This window comes from Hyaena hyaena, unplaced genomic scaffold, assembly GCF_003009895.1.
Source record: "Hyaena hyaena isolate Hyena2069 unplaced genomic scaffold, ASM300989v1 scaffold_300, whole genome shotgun sequence".
In the NCBI taxonomy this organism is placed as follows: domain Eukaryota; kingdom Metazoa; phylum Chordata; class Mammalia; order Carnivora; family Hyaenidae; genus Hyaena; species Hyaena hyaena.
The window spans coordinates 1562896-1589044 of NW_024080933.1; the positions used below are offsets into that span (position 1 = coordinate 1562896).

Consider the following 26149-nt stretch of genomic DNA (forward strand, 5'->3'; position numbering starts at 1 on the left):
CACTCACAGCACTCGGAGAGACCGCAGCCCGTCGAAGGCGTGGATGGGGATACACCGCAGCCGGTTGTAGCTCAGGATCCTGTGGACAAAGACACATGGCCATTTCTAGTTTCAAATACTTATGGGTATACAGTCCACACTGTGGACTGCTCAAAGCAAATGATTTCTTTATCTTTCCAATTTTAATATATTGACAAAAAGCCTCCCGGCAATAAAGGGAAGAGAAACACCCTCCCCAACTCGAGAACATTCACTGGCTTCGTTTTCCCAGCTTCCTCTCGTGTTCCACTGCAGCCGGCTTCCTAACCAGCTTTGCCATCACCTCCCTCTGTTGTCAAATGGTCAGTGCTCAAGATGTGCAGAGCTAATGGGAAATAAATGGATCTGAGCACAATATAATTGTGTAGGGAAACCCTCCACTGTGAAAGAAAATTCACAAATCACACCAGGTATTCCAAAGAGGGCCTTCTTCAGAAGTAATTAGGTGTTAGTTCCTCTCTAACTGCCCAGACAGTGGAGTTCCGATCTACTTTATTTTCCTTCTGATGGTTAAGGTCTGATCTACATGGGGGCAGCCATAGTCCGGAGGATCATTAGAGCAGAGAATGTAGGCCTGAGGGGACAGAGAGAAAGGATGGCCACAGGCCACTTACTGCTAGGCCCATATTGAACACAGTGCCCCATTGTACTCACAGGGTGGACAGGTGAGACATGTTACTGAAGGTGTAATTGGTCAGCACACCAATGCTGTTGTTGCTCAGGTCACTATGAAAAAAAGAAGAGTAACACTTTACTGTTAGTTGCAACTTTCATACATTCGTGGATGCCTGCTATCTGTCCATCCATCCATCCATCCACCCACCCATCCACTCACCTACCCACCCATTCATCCAAATGTTCACGGTTTCATTCAAGAGTTCTTCAATCACTCGTTCAAGCATTTGTTGTTCATTCATCCATCCATCCATTCATCTATTCAATCATTCCATCCCAAGTATATCTGTCCATTTTATTCTTCCAGCAAAACATGACATGTAAGATCTTTCCTTATTCCAGGGCCATTTTCCCCCAGGGCACTCCTTCCCTTCACTGTTCTTCCCTCTCTTCTGGTATTCATTCATTCCATCTTATCAGATTCTCTCTTAGGTGGAGTGAGGTTGATAGGGGTATAGTCCTCTGCCAATTAAAACCTCCAGTTTCTCTTCAGGGATAAATATCCCAAGCAGTGGTTTTTAATAGTAGCTGCATATCAGAATCACCTGTCTCACAGGTCAGACCTGGCCCATCAGGCTGCCTCTCTCTGCTCTACCCCGGGAGACAGTGCAGGAGTGCAGCAAAGCCTGCAGACCATCCTTCCTCACCCTCCACGTCAGTGTCCTGAGGTCCCCTAGGCAAGAAAATTACATGTCCCATCCAATGCCCAGCTCCTTACATAAGTGTCAGGTGTGGGAGGGCGGACAGCTCCCGGGGCACGGCTGTTAAGTGGTTTCCTTCCAGGTACCTGAAAGAGAGGGGCAGAGTGACTCCAGACCAGGAGACATGGCACAATTTGTCATTTCTGAGTCACCTCCTCCGGGCTAGGTTTGGCCTCTGTTTAATCTCTCATAGCTTCTTTTCTCCCCTATATTGAAGCACGTATTACATTTGTCATTTAATATTTATCTGCGTGATTATTGAACTAATGACATCTTCTCCCACTGGACCGCTGAACTCTTTTGATGGCAGGGCTGTTGTCTAAAATTGTCCAGTGCTTGGGTCCCCCAAGAGTGTGTACAGAGCTGGCATACAGTAGGTGTCCAATAAATATTTGTTAAATAAATAAAGCACTCACTCTGTATCCAGCCCTCACAATACTCTCACATGGCAAGGGTTCACAGTTGAGGAAACAGAACTTCAGAGATGTTAAAACACTTGCTCAAGGTCACACAGCAAGCTGAGCTAGGACTCGAACCCAGGTCTCTCTCTGACTCTAGTCTTACCACAGTTCCGGATGGCCTCTACTTAGGTACTGGAGGGCACGGGACTCCTGAGCCATATTCGTGCTGAGAGCCCTAATTTAGTGTTGCATATCTCTAGTGTGCGTCTGAAAGCTGGGGAAAGGGGGCATGTTCCTGGAGCACTGTGCTGTGGTTCCCAGTGGGATGGCTGCCTGTGGGAGGGTACAGGGGTTCAGACTGGGGACGTACCAACGAATGGAGATGACTCCTGGACAGGCAAAGGCTGAACCTAGACCTGTCTAGGTGTCTGGACTTCAGGGTCCTGCACTAACCTGCTCACCTAGGAAGAGGCCACCTCTTTGGACACTCGAGTAAGCTCGAGGACAAAGAAGGAAGTCTTGTTTCAATCATGAATTACAAAAGTTATTACTATCCTTAGGGGGTAACATGGGGCAATTCATTCCCTTCCATCCTTGCTGGAAACCCCTTCCCCTGGGCTACCTGTTGCTTTTGGGTCAAAATTACAAAACCGTTAAGATGGCTTACAATACCTGCTCTTGCCTCCTGGGTGAAACTTCCTTGACGTTAAGGCCCCCATAGCTTCCTCTCGGAATGGTCAACACCCAGTGGTGACGTCCACTGGTGCAGAGTTTGCCTTAAACTCCACGACAGCAGACTCTCGGTCTATCTCTAGCCCAGGGCTTCTCAAACTTTAACATATGTACACATCTCCTGGGATCTGGCTAAAAAGCAGATTCCAATCTGAAAAGTCTGTGTCAGGTTGGAGAGTCTCTATTTCTAACAGGCTGCTGGGTGATGGCAGGAACTACTAGTCTGCAGGCTGCATTTTGAATAATGAGGTGCTAGCACATTGCCTGGCATCCAGTAGACCCACCACCAAATGACTGAATGGGATGAAATGGGTGAAAACAGGAAATGAGTCAGTTTGTCAATGACCAAACCGGGCTTAACTTGGAGGATAAGTTGGAATGGGTATTACCTTGAATTAAGGCCAAGCAACTTTATTTCTAGGGCTGGCCCCTGGGAACAGGGCTCAAAATACCGGACAGACCTGCATATGGTCTTAGGTTGCCATGTTGTGTTGGATTAATGTCCTTTTGGCCCTTAATCCTTTGCTGTGTACTTATTATGTGCCAAGAGCTATGCCAGATGAGGGGGGTGGGGTAGATACAAAGATGAGCCAGACCCCATTTTTGCCTTCAGGGAGTTTGATCATCTGGCCTAAAATTCAGCCACATACACTTAGATCATGCCCTCAGGCAGAGGAGCTGAGAGAAACGTATTCACGGGTGCATTCAGTTATTCAGGCAGAAATATTTATTGGGCACCTGCAGTGCGCCAGGTAGTGTATATACTGGTGAAGAAGACAGGCGTGATGCCTACTTTTGGGCATTTAAAAATCTAATGTGGAAGGGGAGGGGGAAGGGGTGGGAAGGAGGGGGGAGGAGAAAGAGAGAGGACACACACAGAAAGGGACATAAATTACAAACTGTGATGAACACTTTTTTTTTTTTTTTTTAATTTCTAGGAGAGAGAGAGAGAGAGACAGCATGAGCAGGGGAGGGTCAGAGAGAGAGAGGGAGTCACAGACTGAAATAGGCTCCAGGCTCTGAGCTGGCTGTGAGCACAGAGCCCGACACGGGGCTCGAACCCACGAACCGCGAGATCATGACCTAAGCGAAAGTCGGACGCTTAACCAACTAAGCCACCCAGGCGCCCCTGTGAAGCACACTTTGAAGGGAAGGAGCAAGGTGCTGGGATGGAGAATGCCCAGGGACTTAGTGCAGAAAGAGGCAGCCGAGGGGATGTTCAGGATGGCAGGAGCGGGGGAATGAGGGTCGTCTGGCAAGAGTGAGGCCCGTGGAGGGCCCTGAGCTCTGGGGTTGTTGAGGCAGGGAAAGAAGGCCAGGTCTGGGGGGCAAAGGGAGATGGGGTGATCACACTGGAGCCTTGGAAGTGGGCCGATTCCAAGTGAAACGAGCTACTTCAGACAGGTGCAGGGCGCTGGTGGCAGAGAGCTTACCCTGCACTCACCCTTCTGCTGTTCCCTGAGGGACAGGATGCAGGACATTCACATTCCATTTGGACACCGGCCCTCTGCCTCAACAGTGGTGGTGAGGAGCAGGCGTGTGAGGGAGGCCTTCCAGCTTTCTCCGCTGGGCAGGGATGTTCTGTGGGGGTGGCAGGATCCTGGCATCTGTGTAGGGTGATGGGGGGAGGGGGCAAGCCATGCTGGGGCACCTGCCTGCAGGAAGTGTTTCGTGGACAGTGTGGCATGGAGCGGGGGTGGGGGGCAGGGGCTGGATGAGTGAGCAGGCCCAGTGGGGAGGCACTGGCCCAGGGAGCATCTCTGCTGGAGGGAGGCTAATTAACCACAAGGGAGCCACCTGAAGGGGTCTGGCCTCAGGCTGGCAGTGACAGCTCACCCTCTCCCATGCTGCTTATTCTCTCATTCTTGTTTGTTTGCTGTGACTACTTAGCAAACTTGAGGCATCTAAGATGAAACCCAGAAATACCAAAACCCCAAGTCTCCCTGCTGGGATATTTACAGAAAATCCCATGACAAGCATATCCGAAGCACATTATCTAACCTCACAGACAACATGGTGACGAGGAAAACAAAACAGAAATTAACAGGTGCATATTTCAGAGCGATGAGATAGAGAGACTCCAGTCTGTTACCTAATCTGATTCTCTAAATGGGGCCGTATTTTGCTGGGTGTTTTATCCATTTTTGTCGACAAGAACACTGAGGCTCAAAGAGGGAAGTTATGAGTCCAGGAGCCAGGCCTCTGCGGCCCAAGAAGTGAAACCCATGCTATTTCCCCTCTCCACCTGGAGTTCTTTATTTTCGCATTTGGCCATCTCTGTCCTGGCAGGATACTCTCCACCACATGATCAGCAGGGATTTGGGCCAGATTTGTTTCCTGTTGCCTCACCAGAGCACACGATAGGGCTTAGCGAATAGTAGGACCTCAAATATTAAAAAACAATGTTTTTTGAGAGAAAGAGCAAGAGCGAGCAGAAGTGGGGGAGGGGCAGAGAGAGGGAGACACAGAAACCAAAGCAGGCTCCAGGCTCTGAGCTGTCAGCACAGAGCTTGATGTGGTACTTGAACCCACAAGCTGTGAGGTCATGACCTGAGCCGAAGTCTAGTGCTTAACTGACTGAGCCACCCAGGCACACCAGGACCTCAAATATTTGAATGAATGATGCAGAGAAGGGCTGTTCACAGGACCCTGAGTTAAAAACCTGCAGTAGTTTCAAAGAATGCCCTGTGTCTGGCCCATGTCCACCTGCAAGGCAGGCCATGCTCTATAGACGTGTGTAGCTGCTCAACAGTTGAATGAAGGCATAAAAAGACCACTGGAATTCAGGGATGCCAACAGTATCCTCATCTGAAATGGGGAGGTGGAGGGGACCCTGAGGATGGGCAATATGACACAGACGGTTCTGGAGCATCTGGGCTTGCTGTACTAGTTCCCCGGATTCCAACCTGGCTTGACTGGTGCTCTGCAAATGCTGACTTGATCGGCCTTGCTCCCTGCTTAAAAATCCTTCCCTCGCTTCTAATGCTTGCTAGAAAGACTACCCAAATCCTGCCCAAATCCTGCCCAGCTGTCTGTGGTCTGCCCTGGATCAGTCAGGGTTCTCTAGAGAAACAGACCAATTGGACACGCACCACACCACACACCACACCACACATATAAACAGAGGGAGAGAGAATTTATTTTAAGGAAGAGCCAGCGGGCTGGAAACTCAAGTAGGATTTCTGTGCAACAGTCTTGAGGGAGAATTCCCCCTTCTACAGAAAACTGTAGTTTTTTGTTCTTAAGGCCTTCTAATGATTATATGAGGCCTACCTCCACATTATCCCGGGTAATCTCCTTTACTTAACGGCATCTATAAAATACTTTCGGGGCATGATGTAGAGTGTTTGCCCTAAACCTGGGACCGCAGCCCAGCTGGGCTGACCCATGAAATTAACCATCCCAGTCCCTGCCTCCCCTTCCTGTTCACCCTGCAGCAAACTCTCTCTCGCTTGGCCTCAGCCCTCCCTGAATGCCTCATGCTCCTTTTGGGTGGCAGGTCTCGGCACACGCATGTCGCTCCCCTCCCTCCTTGCCTAGTTCACGCCGACGGTGGCTCAGAACTCAGCTCGAGCTTTGCCTCCTGACATCATCTCCCACACTCGCTGGGGACGTGACAGGCTGCTCAATCCAAGCTTTCAGTGCATTTTCTTCTTGGATCTGAGATTAGTGGGGCAGGACTGGGTCTGTTTTGCCCACTACAGTGTCCCAGTGCACAAGCTGGTAGCAGTAGGTGCTCAGGAAACACCATCTGCATGATGCAAGCCCCAGAAGTCCCCAGGTGGACCTGTGTGTGGCACTGCAGGGCTGAGTGGGACCCGTGCAGGAGCTGCTTTAAGTGCACGATGTCCCTGGCAATCTGGTGCTGCAGCCCAGAAGATGTGGAATCAAAAGGCTTTGCTTCACAAATACAGATGTGGCCGTCTGGGAAAACTCTCTTTGTACAAAGCCCTTCATGAAGACTCTGAACTCCAAAGCTGCCTGTAGCCTGCAGCCCTGGCCCCAGAGGGACCCTTTCAGAAGACTGCACTCTTGCCCTCCAGCCTCAGAACTATCAGAGCATCTCTAGCAGGTTAACCTCTATGTTGATCTGCATTTAAATGCTCTGTTTCAGCCCCAGCATGAGCACATGAGGATGCGGCTGCCTCCCGTGAAAATCCACATGGAGCTCCAGCTCCATTGAATGGATTGCGCCCCAGCATTGTTTGCAGCTTTGTGGTGCTGAAAAGTGCCCCACAAAGCACTCTCAAGCCTGCTGAATGGTGAAGGAGACTGGCAGCCACCTTCCAGGAGCCTCCACTCACAGCCAGTGTTTCCACCAGGGGCCTGGGATGATGTGGTCATAGCTCTGGAGTCTGGCAGCCCAGGCTCGCATCCTGGCTCTATTAGCTAATAGCTGTGCGACCTTGGGCAAGTTACTTCACCTCTCTGGGTTTGCATTTCACCTGCAAAAGGGGGCTCATTATCATCACCACCTTGAAGTGATTTTGAGGATTAAATGAGTCTCAGTGGAGAGCTCTTCAAACACCGCTCAGCACAGTGGTGTTTAATGTATTTTGAATACACACACACACACAATCTCCATCCAGTGATACATATGAATATTGGAAAGTAGATGATTCCCCTGCTGTCTATTCTCTATTCTTCTTCCAGAAGAGAATTGGACCATGTCACTTCCCTGCTTACAACTCTCACTTGGCTCCCACATTTCTCCTGGGATGAGGAGTCAGCCCTTGCCACAGCCCTATGAGAACTGCACATCCCTCCTTGAGTTTCCGGTGAATACCAGTCTCTTTTCTATCTCTTTGCTCCAACTCACAGTCTGCATGGTTTTCTGACTTTAAGATCTTTCTGCCTTCAGGTCTTCACAAATCATGTTCTTTCTTTCTACTCCTTTCCAAGTGCCGCCCCCACCCCTTTCCCCTGGGTAAGACTATACTATCTGAAATGCCTAATTTACTTATTAGCTTTCTTACTGTCTTTCTCCCCCATTCTAAAGTCTAAAGTTTCTGACAACAGGGGGTCTTATCTGTCACATTACTGCTGTGCTCCCAGCTCCTATGACATTATCTGGCACAATAAACTCGGTGAACACCTGACTGAGTGAAGAGGGCTCTCTCAGCTTGTGGCCTGTGCTCCGGGCTCCCTTGGTCCCTCCTACAGATGGCCATGACTGCCCGATAGCCTAGAAGTGTCCTCTACTGAAGCCATCTGCCAAGGTCTTCTCTGGGCCAAAGCTTGTCCCAGGCCTCCTAAGTGCTGATGTGCCCAGAGCCTGCTGCCCTCCAGCTGGCTGCAGGCAATTCCTGTCCCTCTATCCGGGCCAAAGAAAGGCAAGAATATAGTCAGTGCTGGGCACTTGCTCTATAAAGTGCTCCTGGGAGCCTGCCTGGTGAGCAGGGGGTGGGTGGCAAGTGTGCAAAGCAAGCAGCAGCTGGCATTGCTAGAGAGGGTCCAGCTGTCAGGACCGGCCCAGCCAGAACCACTGACAGGTACCTATAGCATCATGGCAGGGGTGCCGTGTTTGCCTTCTCCCTGCTTAAGTGCAGGTGCCAGGTGCCAAAGAGACCACGATGGTCTACTGCAAATCACCAATGAGCCACGCCACTGGCCAGAGCACACAGGGACCCAGGCCTCTGCCAAAGGAAGGGAGTAGTTGAGTCACTAAAGGATGGGCCTGGAGGTCAGATAGCCTTGGGCTCGAGCCTAATGCTCTGCTGCTCCTTGGCAGTGTGATCTTAAGAAATCATTCAACCTTCCCAAACCTTGGTTACCTCAGCTGCAAAATGGGATTAATAATGCCTGCCTTACAGGACTGCTGGACTGATTAAATGAGATTGCAAAGGAGAAAAATCTAGCACAGCACCCGGCATCCAGTAAATGCTCTAGGAGTGCTGGCTGTGACGGACCGCACTCACACAGGACATCTTCCTTTGCTTTCCTAAAGGCCAGCGTGGGCAGAGCTTCCTGGACTCTTCCCCATCTATCCCAGAGCGCATGCTGTCCACGCCACTCCTTTGTGCCTGTCACCTCCTGCAGTGCTCTGCCCCCTCTCTGGCATGCACCTCCATCGCCCTAGATTTGAGATGAGGAGAAAGCTTCATCTGAGCTGTTTGCTGTACCCCAAAGCCCCATCCTCTGACGGTCCAGAGCTAACCAACGTAGGGCCAGGTCCCACCCTCTCCGTCAAGCAATGCATTCTTCTCGTCACCTCCTGCCACAGTCAGTCTCGCAGAGCTGAGTCTCAGCCTGTGCTTTGCTGGTCAAGCCCCAAACCCTTTCAAGTCTCCTATCAATGCCATGTGTGTGTGTGAGTGTGTGCACGCGTGCATGCATGCATGCGTGTGTGCACACTGCCAGCCTGATGTCCTCAGACTCCACATCCCAGCAGAAATCCCTTCTTCCAACAGTGCTGCCTGGGGGAGACATGTCATCCTTCCCTTCTCCTGTCCTTGGGATGTCAGTGCTGTCATGCTCATAGCCCTCAGACCAAAATCAGTTTCAAAATTTCCTGGATATTAACCAGGAGCAGACTGTGGCGGATGGGAGGGGGCACTGTTCTCTTGCCCTGGATTCTCCTCTCCTCTCTAGCCCTCAGGAAGATGGGGACTTACAGAGTTTGTTTCCAGAACCAGGAAGGTCTGATGTTAGTAAATGTTCCCTTAAATGCAAGCAAATAGATAGATTTTTAGGTTTAAGTCTTCCAGAATGGCAAGTCTGAGTCTAAAAGGCTCATGGCACAGCAATAACAGAACTTTTTGAAGCTGATGAGGCCCTGCCTTTGCAAATAGTATTTGTGTCAACTACTTTGGAGGCTGAGATGTCTGCTTTTGCTCTCCTTTCAGTAAGATTTTATAGGCTTGCTTTTTTTTTTTTTTTAATTCTTTTTTTTAACTTGAGAAAGAGAGAGAGAGGGAGGGAGGGAGGAAGGGGGAGAGAGAGAGAAGAGAGAGAGAGAGGGAGAGAGAGAGAGAGAGGGAGAGAGGGAGAGGGAGAGAGAGGGAGAGAGAGAGAGAGAGAGAGAGAGAGAGAGAGAGAGACACGGAGGGAATGAGAATCCCAAGCAGGCTCCATGCTCAAAATGGAGTCTGGTGCAGGGCTCTATTCCAGGACTGGAGCTGAAATCAAGAGTGGGATGCTCAACTGACTAAGCCACCCAGGTGCCCCTGCAGGCTTGCTTTTAAATCAGGAACTTAGTGTTGACTTCAAGCAGGTGTCTCTGTATTATTTGCCTGCTAGTGTATAATTACCTGATTCTTAAAGTGTTGTCCACTGGCCCTGGGGGTCCTTTAGACTTTTTCAGGGTTCTATGGGGCTGGAACCACTTTTGTGATAAGATTAAAACATTGTTTTCCACTTGCACTGTGTGAATAAAATTGCTGGCACCTCAGTATGAATCAAGGCCATAGCACCACATGATATCAGTGGCCATTACATTCTTCCCCCTCAAGCACATGCAGGTAAGAAAAAAAAAAAAAAAGCCAGTTGCATTGAAGAATGCCCTCCATGAAGCACTAAAAAAACTATTAATTGCATTAAATATCAACCCCTGAGCACACTTCTTTTTAATATTCTGTGTGGTAAAATGGGTGGCATGCATAAAGCTTTTCTCCTTTAGTTGTCTTAAGAAAGAGCTCTGGTGTCACTGAGTTATAAGCTGAATTAGCCTTTTTTTGGTTTTCTTTCATAAAACACCATTTTTACTTAAAAGAATGACTAGCAAACAGGTTTTTCAGGGACAGGTATTTAGTAGGCAATTTCCCAAAAGTGAACAGTGAGCCTGTCACATCAAGGAAACAACGAACAAGTACTTACTGGCAATGATAAAAATTCAAGCTTGCATCCAAGTGAAAATTAAAATTTTAGAAAACCCATAACTGCTACATTGAGCAGTATCCCTTTATTGAAAGACTGTTCTGCTGAGATTTCTCGGTGTTAATGGCTATGACAGTTTTGATATTGTATAATGCAATGTGTCAGCACTGGGAAGATCTGTGTAACTCTATGAACCAATATTCTCCAAAGGACCAGTGCCTAGTGTTACAAGATCATGCAAGGTGGGGGAAAAGTTCCATTCAAAGCACAGGATAGATCGGCGGGTTGTAACAGAGTATAAAAAGTTCATTGATAAGGTTTTGGGCTTCACATAGCAACTAGCCCTTACCACTATGCGGGTTTGGCGTATTATCAAAGAATCTCCACAATTATTTGGAAGAGCTATTAAAATTCTCCTCCCTTTTTCGATATGTGTCTCTGTGAAGCCAGATTTTCTTCTCCTACTTGACCCAAAACACTATCACAACAGAGTGAGTGCTGAAGTAGGATATGAACATCCAGTTGCCTTCAACTATATTTCTAAAAATGTCACTCTTCTCAGTTAAATTTCTTTTGGTTTGGTTTTCATAGAAGTATGCTTTCTTTATATAAACATATAATGCATAAATTATTATTTCTAAATGGATTAATAAGCACATTTCAAAAAACTTCTCAGTAGTAGTTTCCAATGTGGTAAATATCAATTGATTTAAGCACATGAACAAAAGTACTGAGAGTCCTCATTGCTTTTGACAAATGTAAGGGGGTCCTGAGACCCCGAAGTTGAAGAACTTCTGGGGTAGGGGGCTAGAGCATGGGGGTTGGGGTCAGACCAAAGTGCCTTCTGATTGTGACTCAGCTGCTTACCAGAGATGAGGCTTGGGAAGTGACTTAGTTCTTACCGCTGAGAGAGAATCAGGGGTACTGAGGACCTAGCTCGGTGACTGCTTGAATGAGCAAGGGGATAGCCGTGGGTCTCAGGCACCCTTCTCCCAAGAAGAGAGAAGGGCCAGGGGTTTGCAGACGGTTAACAGGAAAGCTCACTTCCCCCTGGTTCCCACCGCCTTGCTCACTCCTGCCTGCAAAGGGCTCCTATACCCTGCCCTTTGGAGAAATGCTCTGAAACTTTGTCTATTTTTTTCCTCTCCTTCTCAGTGAATTAAACTTAATTTTGTTTTCTAAGTTGGCAGCTCTGCCTGAGACCACTGATGATGCCTGAGGGAGCTGGAAAGCCAGTGCTGGATCCAAACACTGAATTTGGTCCTTGAAAGCAGAGGCCTCCGAGCCACTGTTTTCTGGGCCTGTCAGCTTTCACCTTCTCTGGCATCAATTTTCCTGCCTCGTGCTCCCTGGACCCCTCCCCAGACACTCCTCCTCTCCCTCCAGGAGATGGTCTGGGCTCAGAGGTGAGGGGTGCCATCCTTGGTGCACTCTGGAAGCCAGTCTGGCCAAGGGAAGAGCCATCATTTCCAAAGCAGGAAATCAGGTTTCCCCAAGCTCTGAAGTTTACTTTATAAGACTACAGCCAATTATCTTCGTTAGTTCAACCTCTGCGTCATGAGCTTTGGGGAAAAGCATCTGTGGGCCTGTTTTCATGGCATTTCCTTCTCTTTAGCATGTGTAACTTGGCCCAAGAAGGAGGTGAGCACCTGGGCCATTTTTGGCCTCGGCGCTGCCAGATGAGGGAAGGGCTCGGGACTCACTGCACCAAGTGCATTGCTCATGCAGACCTCCATCAGCACAGCCAGAGCCCAAACGTGGGGCTGTCGTGGACTTTTAGTGACTGTCACAACCTTCCTTCCTTTCCTGGGATCAGCAGCCCTGGTTACGACCTTCTTGAGTGTCAAGAGATGCAGGGAGGCACAACTCACACCCAGGAACTGACCTGCTATACTCAGACAGTGTCTTACTCAGGCTTCTCCCCAGGAAGCACTGGCAGAGCCAGAGAAACACTCCCTGCTGGTGTCTAGGGTCCAGGGAGAGAGTGCGAGCCTGAGATGTGAGAGGGGGGATGGAATGTGAGTGCGTCTTCCTGCTCAGGCACGTGGGTCCCTGTCACAGCTCACCCAGCTCTGCCTGCCCCCACCTGCAGCAACTGCAGTGGGGTGTGTGGGGCGTTGCCTCCCCGGCTCGTTACCTGCCTCTGACCCTGTGGTTTAAGTTCGAGCTTCATCTCTCCAGAGAAGCTTTCTCTGATCTCCACACCCAAGTGAAGCCTCTCTATTTTCAGGGTTCACAACAGCCTGTTCCTCTCTTTTGTAGCACTTTTCATGGCTGTCCTCTCACGGGTGCTGCTGAGATGACGGAGCTAATGTCTACCTTCTCTGGTGAACCTGTTTTGCTCACCACCGTCTCCCTAGTGTGAGCAGAGGGCCCGACACGACAGGTGCTCAATAAACGCCTGCGGAGTGAATGAATGCATGAACACGAGAGTGAGTGTGGCCTGTGCTGGCTGTGCCAGTGTGCTGCACTCACCTGCCATGGCTGGGCTGCTCATGTACCCTCGGGAGAGGCCTCCCCACCCACGGGCCAACTGGCATAGAAATACAGTTTTTGGCACAGTGTGGAGAGCCCTTCAGGAAGGGAACGATCCGTCTTTTAAGTGGGAGCTTCTGGGGCAGGAGCAACCCTGAGGAATTAGTGTCAGGAGCCTGGGCTCTGGGGTCGCATGGCTTCTGGCTGGAGCATGGACAGGGGGCAGAACTAAGATTTCATCAGCAACACTGGCAGTTTTAAGGTGGAAAAGGATCATATTGGTGGAGGTGCTCAGTAAGCTTGTGTGCCTGCTGGGCAATGACTTCACCACAATCCTGTGGTATTTCTGAGAGACTGCTGGGGAATCTAGAAGGTGGGGTAAGAGCAAGGGGCCTGGGGTAATCTAGAAGATGAGACAGTAACTCCCCCCCTCCCCCCACTTTATTCTGGAGGGCTAGGTACTGGTCACCTGCCAGGCGGAGGCACCGGGGCGATGCCTCCTGTTCCCATGTCCACGTGGCTGCCAGACCGACCCCTCGGCCCAGGCTCTGCTCCCACTCGAGGAAGGGGATCCCAGGCAGTCCCGCTCGAGACCCTGGGGATAAGGCTGGCGGTGGTGGGATCTGAGGGTGCTCAGTGAGGGGTGGCAGTACTCACAGTTCGGTCACGTCCTTGGGAATGCCTTTGGGGAGGGCGTGCAGCCCCCTGTTGCTGCACCGCACCACCGTCTCCACGCAGGTGCACTGCTCCGGGCAGAGCGGGCCCAGCTGGCAGCTACTCTCGTCATTGCCTGCGGAGAGCCCCAGAGTGAGCGCGGCGGGAGACCAGCTTCTCTGCGGAGGCAGGTGAGCAGGCGCGCAGGCACCGCGCTGCCCTCAGGGAAGGGAAGCCCTCCACTCTGAGCCAGAGCCAGGAACAAGGAGCCTGCTGGTCTCATCCATGGTTGAAGGGAAAAGAATGTGTTCTTGGGTCGGGGAAGCACACCTCTCTTCTACCACAGTCAACATAAAATGAAGGCTTAAAAAAAACTCGATTAACTGGAGTATTAGATAGGAAAGAGGTCACAGTTAACCAAGTCAGGAATTAGCCAACCTTACTGAAGGAGTGGTCTGGGGGAGGGGGGAGCCCTGTCTCCTCCCCTCCTCTTTCCTTCCACTGCACAATCCCTCTGGGGTGGTAAATGTGTCCCCAGCCCTCATTATACCTTAACCTCAGTTAACCTACAAACCAGTTAATTTGGCTCCAGATAACCTATAGGTGACCAAGTACTGGCTTGAATTTATGCAGATACGCCCTTTGGAATCCTGACACTCAAAGCTGTGGATCTCCAGGTATTCACAACCCCCTAGCCAGTGACAGAAAATTTCCAGGAGCCCATGTTTAAGTCTGATACGTAGAGCCGCATCATGATGCAGACAGGAAAACTGAGGGCCAGGGCTCCCTTGCACAGCAGTGTAGGTTACCTACTGCACAAAGGTGCCTCATCATCGAAGGGGCATCAATCGCGCCGTGGACATGGTAGATTAGAATATTTAGTACAACGGTGCTCTCATAGATAGCGATAAGTTATCTTGTTTTCACAAAATCAGTATATTATAACACATTTCTGTGGACAGAAGTACAATCTCTTTAGAAAGAGGCCCCTTTTCTTAATGTGCAAGAAGGAGCCATATGGCTAAGCAGCAGACCTGCAGAGCCCTTCAGAGCCACAGATGCATGCCTGAGGCCAGAGTCCAGTTAGATCTCAGGGGGTCCTGACCTTCAGTCACTGCTGCACCTCCCCTCTTGTGTCACTCTTCCTTCCCCGGTACTGCCCCTCCTCCACCAGCCCTCAGCCTCTCACCTTCACAGGTGAAGTCCTGGATGGCCACATCCTGGATGGGGATCTCCTTGAGGAAGAAAGGCTTTTGGCACCGGGGGTTCCCGCTTACGATCCGCCTCTTCCTCAGCCACTTGCCGAGCCAGGCCAGGTGGCAGTTGCAGTTGAAGGGGTTGGACAGGAGGTTTCTGAGAGGAAAGAAGGGTCCTCTCTGAGTGGTTTGCACCCTCCCCTCTCCTGTGGGAGCTGGCCTTAGGATCCAGGTGTGCAAGCCTGGGGCCCAGCTCTCCAGGCAGGCCAGCTCTGGGTTCCAGGGAAGGAGGAAGGAGATCTGGGAAAGGAAGTGCAGACTCTCTCCCAAGATCCAGATGCAGTCTTTGCGAGGGTCTCACTCTGGACCTCTGTGGACAGATGTGACCACAGTCTCCTGCCACGCCTTCCCTGCCTCGCTGAGCCCTGGCTGCTGGCTGTCTTCAATCCCTCAGCAGGATTCTCTTACACTTAGCCCCCCACACCACTCCCTCCCCCCAACCCGAGGCACGAATCTCTCTATTGTTTGCCTGGCTTCAGTCCTGGCTTAGACGGCCCCTCCCCAAAAGGAAATGAGGAGTCTGCTGGTCCCAGTCTTCTCCTCCACTCGACTGTGTGTCCTGCACAGCACCCACAGGCAATGCCTCCCTCTTTAGACTCTCAGCTCCTGCATGGTGGGGGTCAGCCTTGTGTGTCTGCCCTGGTGTCTCCAGGGTCCTGCATGGAACCTGCACGGCCACTTTATAGGCATCTGTGGAATGCAGTGACTGGATGGAGGAGGGACCGGGGAGGGCAGCTGTCAGGCTGTGAGTGTCGGCCGGAGCACAGGAACCAGGCTAAGCAATTCATAAAGCTGTTCTCCCATTCAGATTTGTCCCAACAGCCTGGGGAAGGAGGTAACATTCTTCTCATTTCACACACACAAGGAAAGTAAAGCTTTAGGGAGGTTACACAAGAGGCCAGACAGCCCTGAGGGGCTGCGGCAGGACAGGACAATTAAGAGCTTGGGAGTCAGACATCCAGAGTTTGAATCCTGGCACTGACGTTCAGCAGCTGCGTGAAGTCGGGCAAGTTTCCGCTCATGTCAAAGCTGGTTTCCTTAATGCTTTGTGACTCTACCTCTCTTGGCATTTTTTGTCTTTGGATTCCCAGTATGGAGGCAAACAGGAGGATTAAAAATAAACCAACCTGCTGGTGCTAGTCCCTAACCCACGGTCCCCCATCTGGCTGTCACTCATTCATTCAATGCATCCGTTTCTTCAGCAGTTATGTAATGAGCATTTACTTAGTGCCAGGCACAGATGGAGGCGCTGAGGACACAGCAGCGCACTAAAGAGCTGCGCATCCCTGTCCTTCTGGAACCTACATTCCAACTGATGGGAGGCAGACAGTCTGCAATCAACAGCACAACGTCAGTTGTAGTAGTATATTAGGAAGTGGTCGGTGCTATGGAAAAGGGAAGGAGAGTGGGGCTGAGGAACTGGGGGTGATGGCACAGGAGTAGAGTGGGGTGAGGCAATGGACACTGATGCAAAGAATGGATGGTGGGGAGGGAGGCCAGGGGAAGGCTGTTTCAGGGAGCAGGAGTGGGTGTAGGGTGGGGAGGGAGGTGGGGCTGGCCCGGAGGAGCTTTGGAGGGACTGGATGGAGAGGGCCTTTTAGGACCCCTACAATATGGCTTTTATTCCCAGTGAGGCGGGTATATGGGAACATGACCATGGGCAGCAAGAGGAGAGGCAGCAAAAGCCTTTCTCTTCTGTCTTCCAAAGAGTCACTGGGGAAGGAAAGAGTGGAGAACGGACCAGCACCTGAGGGTAATCGAAGTACTAGAAACAACCATAAGGGCTAATGGGGTCAGTGCTTTCTATGTCTCAGGCCCCTGCTGTGCGTTTTAAAAATATGAACGGATTCAATCCTCATAACAATCCTATAAGACAGATTATACAGAAGGAACAATTGAAACACAGAGAGGCGAAGCAACTTTTCTAAGGTCACAGAGCTAATAAGCGGTAAAGCCAGGATTTGAACCCAGGAAATCTGGCTCTAGAGTCTCGCTTTAACTGCTATTCTAAACAGCCTCTTTTACCAGTAGTGGTAAATTCAATACCTAATGAATTACCTGGGCAGGAGCACTCATTTAGGTGTCCTGAGAGCTAGATTCTACTTCTGGTTCTGATATACATTTAAGCAGCCTGTGACATCATGTAAAAACCCCTGTCAGATCATGTCACTGGCCTGCTTAAAACCTTCAGTGGCTTCCTGACATGCTTTGCACGAAGATCAAAGTAGTCCACAGCAGGCCTGTAGCCTGGTCCTGGTCTCCCTCCTGCCTGGTCTTAACCTCACCTTCTCTCTCTCTCTCTTTTTATTATTATTATTATTATTATTTTTTAATCATTTTTAAATTTTATTTATTTTGGGGGGGGGGAGGGAGGGAGAGAATAAGAGCAGGGCAGGGGCAGAGAGAGACAGAATTCCAGGCAGGCTCCACACTGCCTGTGCAGAGACTGACACGAGGCTCAAACTCATGAGCCATGAGTTCATGATCTGAGCCGAAACCAAGAGTTGCATACTTAACCAAGTAAGCCACCCAGGAGCCCCAAATCTCAATCTCTCTTATTCTGTGCTATGAACCATCTTAGACTTTTCTCAGTCTCACACATTTACTCTGCAACAACCTACCACAGGGCCTTTGCACATGTTCTTTCCACGGAAGGAAATGCACTTCTCACTTTCTTGAACAACCTATCTCCTACCCACTTTCCAGAGCACAGCTCCAGTGTTCCTTGACAAAGCCTATGTTGGGTTTTCATAACACTGTGGAGCTCCCTGCTGTGGCAATTTACTATGCTGTGAGCTCCAGGAAGGAGGGACCATGTCTGTGAATTCTCAGCATCTAGACGGTGCCTGGCCCATGGAGGCAGCCTAGCAAATGGTTATGAAGTTGACAGATGGGTAAAGGGCCTTGGCCAAAGATAGTATGGAGCTGCCGGGGGAGAGGTCTGCAGGAGAGTGGCCCAGTCGGTGTGCATGGATACAGGAGGACTTACATGGTGGACAGGGAGACGAGCGTGGTGAAGGCTCCAGGGGTGATGGTGGTGATCCGATTGTCATAGAGGGACAGCAGCCTCACTGAACTCAGGCCAGCAAAGGTGTCATTGCTCACACAGTTGATCAGGTTACTCCTCAGCATCCTGCAAGAAGAGGGAGCACAGGCATCATCTTCTCCCCTCCACCACAGAGCCAAAATCTGTGTGTGTGTGTGTGTGTGTGTGTGTGTGTGTGTGTGTAGATGGGATGCTTTTGCCAACTCCAAGCCCAGACTACTCATGTTGCTGAGGTTTGTTCTGTGACAGTAGGGCCTGGGTCCCCAGCAGGGCTACCTGTAAATGTGTATGTACGTTTTTGTCTGTGCATGCTTTGTGTATAGTAAAACTGGGAGTCAGGAGTGCATATGTGTGGTGGTTAGTGTATGCATATATATTTCTAGGAGGAAAAAGGAGAATCAAGACGTGGCTGTGAACATCAGCTTGTGTGTCTGTGTGTGTGTGCACTTGCATGTGCATGCTGATTTGTGTATGTGCTTATGTGCATACTGCCTGTGTATGTATCGTTGTTATGTATATATGCCTATATGTATATGTGGGTAAATGTGTGTGTGCCTCTCTCAGCATGTTTCCAGTATGAATCTATACATGTGTATGCCTTCGGGCAAGTATCTTTTGGTGTGTGTGTGTTGAGGGCAGTAAGTTCTTTCCCATCAAGGGTTGGGAAATGTCTAGTGCCTCTCCGGCTCCAGGAAGGAAGGGACTCAGCAGGTCAGGACAGTACCCAGGCCCAGGAGCTGCCCGGCAGGCTATGAATCCCCCTCTGATGCCCTTGCCCTCCCATCCCCTTCTAGGACTTGGCCCAGGCCCGGGGCACTCACAGGGTCTTGAGGCCACTGAGGCCGCGGAACATGCGCCCATGCACCGTTTCCAGCTGGTTCCCGGTCAGCATCAGCTCCTGCACGCTTGCTGCTCCATCAAAGGCACCCTCTCTCACCTCCTTGATCTTGTTGTTACTCAGGTTTCTAGAAGGAGGGAACAGAGTGGGGCAGGGTGCAGGAAGGGAATCGTTAGCCCTGCACCCGGTGGGGACCCTGAGGCGCCCCTGCACAAGGACTGGACAGTGGGGCTCCCTGATGTTTGGTCGTCAGCACCTGTGGCCGTGGAGCAGGGAGCCCAATCCACACAGGTGGGGCTGCTGTGTGAAATGGGCCATGTAGAGCTTCAAGTCTTCAGGATCCTCTTCCCTGGGGATGAGCAGGTTTAAAATGGTGCTTCTGAAACGGATTTTCTCCCTTCAACAGAAGTTCTAGCCAAGCGGTGCTTCTCAAGTGGAGGACAGGAGCAAAGCACAAGATGTGCCCTCTGTGGGAGTGGGGCGTTGCAGAACTTCCAGCTCTACGGTTGCGATCCTTAGTGTACATGGATACCTTCTAGTTAGTACTTTTCCAGCACTGAGTATGTATGAGGTTCCATGTGAGAGGGCAGGGCCATGGAGTCACACTGAATCCCTAAAACAATGCCTCTCAGAGGAATACTAGAGTATACTATCCTTGTCTCATCTTCTGCATGAGGTAACTGAGGTTCAGAGAGTATATTAAGTAACTTGCCCAAAGCCACACAGCTGATAGAAAACGGATTGAGGCCCGGCTTTCTGGTGCATCAAAGTCCTCCAGGGAGCTGCCACTTTCCCGAGTGAATGTTCCTGTGGTGGTGTGGCCTCTCACACCCTTGTATTACTGCTTTGCAGAATTCAGGGGGTGGGGCATTGGATTTTCTTACAGTCCTACCAAGGCTGGGGGCCGCCCCTTCTGAGTCTGCCCTGAGCTCTGAGAGAAGGTCTTTGCCTCCGATATCTGCTCACCACATGCCAGGCCTCACTAGATATCCTGCAGGGTTGCTGGTGCTGGGAGTCCCTCTGGGCTCTCCCTGGCAGGGGGCCTCCACGGACCACCCGCGTGGCCAGGCCTGCAATGCATTCTGGGTGGGATGGATGGAGTGGAAGGGGATGGTGTTTACACACACTGGGGGAAGAATCCAAGCTCTGGAGCAAACAGCCTGTCAGTGCCTTGCACAGGGGACGGTGTTCTGTGAACGGCGACATCTGCAGGTGCACCCACTAAGTGCACTGATGTTGTTGGGACTGAGGGCTCACCGGAAGTGCATTTTACAGCTGGGAATACTGAGGCTCAGACAGGTGAGGGAGCAGCTCCAGGCCCTGGAGGCACACCCTGAGCTTCTGGTACTTTTGCTACTCTTCTGCTCCTGCCCCGGCACAGCTCTGGGCTCACCCATGGCAACTGCAGGGGCTGAAGCTTCCCTCAACAACTGGCTCAGAGCAAGTGATGGAACTGGGCATCCGTGGGCTTGACGCCAGCCCCTTGCCTTCTTTCCAGGTAGGGACTGGTCCTGCAAGGCATGGCAGTGCTCACACCTGTGCACAGGTGCAGAGGAAACAGCTGGTGCCCTGACTGCTCCCTCAGTACTTCTGTCGTGGCCCCGTTCACCTCCCGCCCTTTCTATCTTGCCTGGGAAACGGGAGCAGTGCTCCTCAGCATCCTTCCCCCAAGGTCTGAGAGAGCTGGGAGACTCTAACTGGATTTCTGCCCCGCACCCTTGCCTGGCTCTCCTTAAACTCAGCCGGTTTTCTTATAAATCCTGGTTGTTCTGGTCCAGGATAGCCCAAGAATGAAGGTAATGCACTGGGGAGACTGCAAATTACCCCCAAATTAGACATGGGAGGAGAGATAAAGGCTCTCCCAGCAGCTATAACTCATCTGAATGCCGGAGGAGTGGGATTTTGCTCCAGAGAGTTAGGCTCCTTGGGGAATTAAAGTACACAGGACGGGCAATGAAGATGAGTTAAAGCAGCCATGAAGGGGGAGGGTTCCCATTTCCTGACATCTGTTTCTTTAAATGAGCAAAATTAACATCACATTACTGTAAGGTTTGTGAATTGGATTTCCTCAGGCTGGGAGAATGGAAAACATAAGGAGAGCACAAAAGGAGGGGATAGAATTTTCCAGAAGACCAGGCTGCTGTTGTCTCCCCATTCATCAAATCACGCTCAAACCTATAAAACCTATAGGCAGCTTGGAGCAAGCACTCCACACACAAAAGAAGGGCATTGGGCTTTTGTAGGAACTCTATCTTACTCTCAGAGCAGGATCTTCCTGAAGACACCCCAGATCCCAGGAACCCCAACATGTAAAACCACGGCCACTCAGGAGGCCTCTCTCCATTTTTACCTCTACAGATGCACCTGAAGAAATATGACTTCATCACCGTTTTGACTCTGATGAGGATGGGATCTTACACTTGAAAGCACCCAGCCTCAGAAAGTTCCAAGCAAACTTGGGGTCATTTCAGAGGGGCAGAGGCAGGACAGCCCCAGCAAGCAGCTATGCAGGTCTCTGTTCGCTGCTGGCTGTACCTTTCAGACCTTGTTCTCATCTTCCCAAGAAACACTGAGGCCCCTGCAGGCTGGGGGTTTGTCTAGCTACCCCTGGGAAGCCTGAGTCTGAGGAGGAAAGCCTGGGCTTCTTCTAGCCCAGGGTTCGTAAGACAGCCCATGAACTCTGGCAACAGGCGGGCATCTGTAGTCCTGTTTAAAGCCCAGGCCAGACAAAAATGTAGTGGGGTGAGAGCTACGTGGATTTTTCTAGAACTAAGGATGCTGGGTCATAATGGAACAAGCACTCTGGCACACTGTCAGGTCAGGGAGGTCCTCTCCACCTTTTTATGAACCTTTCCCTCCCATGACGTAGAAATTCTATTTCAAGCTGGGGTCACAAGCTTGAATGTCCCCAGGGTCTAGGATGGTGACTTAAAGTAGGAAGCAAGTCTAGTGGGGACAGCACAGGCCACAAGCCCAGCGGCCAGGAAAGCACAGGCACTATTTAAGGGGGCGGCTGCCCCTCACTTTAACTCAACTGGAGCCATTTGGGAACACGGACCCTGTTTTGCCAGATCTTTGGACTTTCCAGAAGATGCCAGGAATTTGGATTTTTGTTTCTGTGGTGCTCCTGATTTTTAAAAGTGGGCTACTAACTCTTACTAAAAATACAACTAGTGCCAACAAATCCACCTGATTTTGGCTAGAGGGCTCCTGGGGTTTAGTCTGTGTCTGAGATTCTCCTTCATGATAAGGACTGACCAAGAAGTCTCTGAGAGGGGCCATGACTGCAGTCTATGTGACATCTTCTGAAAAGTTGCCTTGAGTTGTCATAGCACTAATAAACCTCTTGGGTAATGGCTTATACTTTTTTCTTTTTTTTCTGTATCACTTAGTACATGTGATACTCATGGAGATCTCATGATTCCAACAGGACAGGTAAAGGCACAGAGGTTCAGACAGGGTTTGGAAAGGCACGCACCGTGGAGTTTAAACACCTAGGGCTTTATGTTCCCTCTCCTTGGCCCATGTGCCCTGTGACCCCACAGTCCTTGGGGAAGCTTAGCCGACTTGGGCACAGACACAGCTGGCTTTAACCTTACTCTGATCCAGTTGGGAGCCACGGCCTCTACGGGGATATAGGGATGGTGGCGGGTCCCAGTTTAGGGCCCTTAACAAAAAGAGCTGCCACCAAATTATTTTAAATAAGTAGTTGTAGCCAGTGGTTTGGGACCAGATCTGCTCCACGGGCCACTTGCTTGGTTGGCTAGCACTATGCATATGCATGTGTGCGCACATACATGTGCACACAGGTATGTACTGCCTTCAGAGACTGCATGCATTCCCCAGCAAATGCACTGTTACCACTGCTGGTGCTGCAGCTTCAGCTTTTTTTTTTTTTTTTTTAAATGTTTGAGAGCTAGCATTAGCATGGGTGGGGGGAGGGGCAAGAGAGAGGGAGATAGAATCCCAAGCAGGATCTGCACTGTCAACCCAGCACCAGATGCAGGGCTCAGTCTCATGGGCTCCATCTCACGAACCATGAGATCATGACCTGAGCTGAAATCAAGAGTTGGACACTTAACTGACTGAGCCACCCAGGTACCCCTGCTGCTTGAGTTTTAACCTGGGATAAGTGCTTTCTATGTTTCAACTTCCTTATTTGTAAAAGGAAACAATCTCAATCTCTTTTTTGTTTTTCTTGGTGGGATTTAAATGGATTAATATCAGTACAGTCTGGGGCAGAGTACAGTGTTTAGAAACCATTAATGGCTAGCTATTATTATTGTTATTATTAATATTGCCCTTTACCCAGCTCCTTTCCACATTTGTGTTACTTCCTGGGTCCTGCAAGTATATGAATTTTCAACTCCTCTTTTATTTATTTTATTTTATTTATTTGAGAGAGACGGAGACAGTGCAAGCGGGGGAGGGGCAGAGAGAGGGAGAGACATAATCCCAAACAGGCTCTCTGCTGATAACAGGGCCCCAAACCCACAACCCCCCGAGATTATGACCTGAGCTAAAAGCAAGAGTTGGATGTGTAATCGACTGGTGAGCCACCCAGGCACCCCTATTTATTTTTAAAAAATGTTTATTTATTTATTTTGAGAGAGTGAGTGCGAGTAGTGGAGAGGCAGAGAGAGGGAGAGAATACCAAGCAGGCTCCATGCTGAATGTGGGGCTCAATCTTATGAACCCTGGGACTGTGACCTGAGCTGAAATAAGAGATGGCCCTTTAACCGACTGAGCCACCCAGGCGCTCCCATACTTATTTCTGATCTTCATCATAATTTACAAGGAAGAAGGATTTATTTCTATTATGCAAATAATATTACTAAGGCTCAGCAAGGCTAAGGACATTCCTAGGGTCACACAGTGGGGGGAGGGGGGACGGAGCTGAACTCAGAACAAACACAGGTCTGTTCTTTCCCACACATGGATTTCTGGCTGCTGAAGGGATTATCTGGCAGCCCTGACCTTCATTCCAGCTAGGCAAATACTGGGACAAGCCAAGTGACCCATGTCTCCTTGGGTGAGAACTGGGTCTGTGCTTTGCCACAGTCCCAACCACTCTCTTGTAGCTTGGATGTGGAGGCTGGGAGTTGTTTGCCACTTATCATTGTGTTTGTGCTGTTGTTTTCTTGGTGCACAGAAACAGTTCTCTATTCTCCCATCCTGGCTACAAAAGGGAAAGTGAAAGAAAGACTCAAAGTGCATGAACTCCACTGAATATGGCGGGGGGGGGGGGTAATATTTCTTTATGGAAGCAAATACTACTTGATCCTGTTTACTGTGCAGATATGTACATGGCCAGCCTTACTCATTTTGATACCTGCCTTATCTCCATATGCATGGAAGTTTGTTTTGATGTTTAAAAAAGTATGCCTTTCTCAAGTCTGAATTAAAAAGAACATCTTCTTGCAGGTTATGGGCAATGCCTGTGCTTGGCCTCTGAAGGTTGACCACACAGCCAGCCACAGTCCTCACCAGGGCCCACGTGTGTCCGTCTCTCATCTGTCCCTTCTGAGAGTGCTCTCTACTGCTCCCAGCTACAAAGCAGTCAGTGAGGCCATGGGCAAGGTCGTGGCCACGGGCAGGGAGGGAAAGAGAGAAGTGGTGCATGGGGCAGGGGAAGGTCTTTCTCCTTCTCACCTACAGGGGACTGATGGGTGGAAGACTGAAGAACAAGACAAAAACTAAGGGTTACAGTCGGTTCTCATTATTCATGGTGGTGATATTCTACAAAGTCACTGGGGAAAAATGAATTTGGGAATGCTGAACCATTGCTCCTAGGGGAAATACAGGGTTAGGTTCCTGTGAGCCTCTGGTCACAACATTTTCATCAGCTGATCAATACATAACCTTGTTTGATGTGTTTCTGCTTAAAGACACCTTATTTCATATATGTTGTTGATTTATTTACATTGCACACAGCCTACAGCTCTATAACTCACGTCTGAACAAAACTATGTAACACACATATTTTCTCCAAAAGGCAAATGACAGCCTTCTTGTGCTTAGGAAGGCTAGATAGCCCTTCAGCAATATGTACCCGGGCCATTTAAACAGAAAAAACATCAACAAAAGCATAAACATGCAAAAAGATGTGGCACTAACTATACTGTGCAAAGGACACCTGCTTACTGTCTGAGAGCTGCAACAAGAAGTCAGCATGCATGGCCTTGTTTGATTTCAGCTGAGAACACATGTATAGAGGACTCAAAGCTTGTGGGACAAACGTTCCCTTAGCTCGGCCAGATTATTCTTGTTTGGCCCAAACTCCTAGGCAGGGAGAGGGTGAGGAGGGTAGGCAGCCATGGCATTGGAGAAGCCAATGAAAGCATGTGGACTCTCTGCCTCATGTCAGGCTCCGCTCAGGCCTGGGGACACCAAGACTGCAGCTCGGTGTACAAGATGTCTGGCACTTCTGCTCCACCGTCTGATGCAGAAGCCTCAAGAGGCCATATAAAAACAGACCTTTCAACTGTCACCTTGTAGAAAGCAGGAAGAGATGTGCACCCTAGACCTCTGAGTTCCACTGCTGGACCTTCCTGAGTCCTTCTTAACATCCCTTGGGGTAGGTGGTGGGTGTGTGGGGTCAGGTGGTGCGAGGCGACCTGGAGACTTAGGGGTGCTGTAGGACGCACGATCTAAAGAATACTCGATAATTTAAAAACTGAAGTTTTGTTTTGGCCTGTCTGTATGGCTGTGCCTTCCTGTCCTACTTCTAAATACATGCCCGGAGTGGGGTCTGGAGGAGGCTGAGAAGGGCTGGAGCAGAGGTAAGGGAGCCACCAATGCCTCAGCACATGGCTCTAGTCTGCAGCACAGACCCTGGCCAGGGACTGGAGGCTGCCACTAAGTTCCCAAGGTTGACTTACATTTTCCGCAGGTTGGGCAACTTCTTGAAGATACCAGTGGCCTCTAGAACAGATATGTCATTGTCGTTCAGTCGCCTGCATGGGAAATAAGCAGACGAGGTCGTGGGTTAGCTGGGGATGGGGCGCCTCCTTCGCTGCCCTCCGTGGGACCCTCCCACAGCTCCCCTGTGGCTTGAGCTGAGTTGCCACCAGGACCTCACACCCAGCTGAGGTCAGCGGAGCTGGGGAAAAGTCAGAGAGAGCAGGAGGGGCCTCAAGGCTGTGCCTTGCTGTGTGCCCCTGGGATGTGTAAAGTCGAAGAGAACACTCACAGTAACAGCACTAATAATGAAGACCACCATCATTTCTGCAGGGTTTGCTAAGTGCCAAGCATGACTCAATATGAATTCTGTGCATGCATTCTCTTACTTGATCTTCTTAACCCCCCTGGGAGGTAGGTACCATCACTTCCATTTTATAGCTAAGAATTGGACGCTCAGACCTGAGAAGCATCACGCCCAATGTGAGGAAACTCAGAGGAGACCAGACGCAGACCCAAGTGTGTTATTCGTGCACATGCTGTGCCCTTACCCCGACCACGCCGTAGCTTTTTAGCTCTTCCACTTGCGGACAAATCAACACACCTTTTTATTAGCA

At 50.1% G+C, this 26149-nt stretch overlaps 1 protein-coding gene across 1 annotated transcript in view; it reads right to left on the reverse strand.

Moving 5' to 3' along the window:
• SLIT3 (slit guidance ligand 3) overlaps window positions 1–26149 on the reverse strand; it is a 606956-nt gene that overhangs the window by 49598 nt on the left and 531209 nt on the right. Inside the window, exons 16-23 of the mRNA XM_039247657.1 lie at window positions 25514–25588; window positions 18616–18759; window positions 17738–17881; window positions 14682–14845; window positions 13496–13628; window positions 1433–1501; window positions 694–765; window positions 8–79 (exon numbers count right to left, since the gene is read on the reverse strand). Of these exons, the coding sequence (XP_039103588.1) occupies window positions 8–79; window positions 694–765; window positions 1433–1501; window positions 13496–13628; window positions 14682–14845; window positions 17738–17881; window positions 18616–18759; window positions 25514–25588 (873 nt within the window). The remainder of the gene's footprint in view (window positions 1–7; window positions 80–693; window positions 766–1432; window positions 1502–13495; window positions 13629–14681; window positions 14846–17737; window positions 17882–18615; window positions 18760–25513; window positions 25589–26149) is intronic.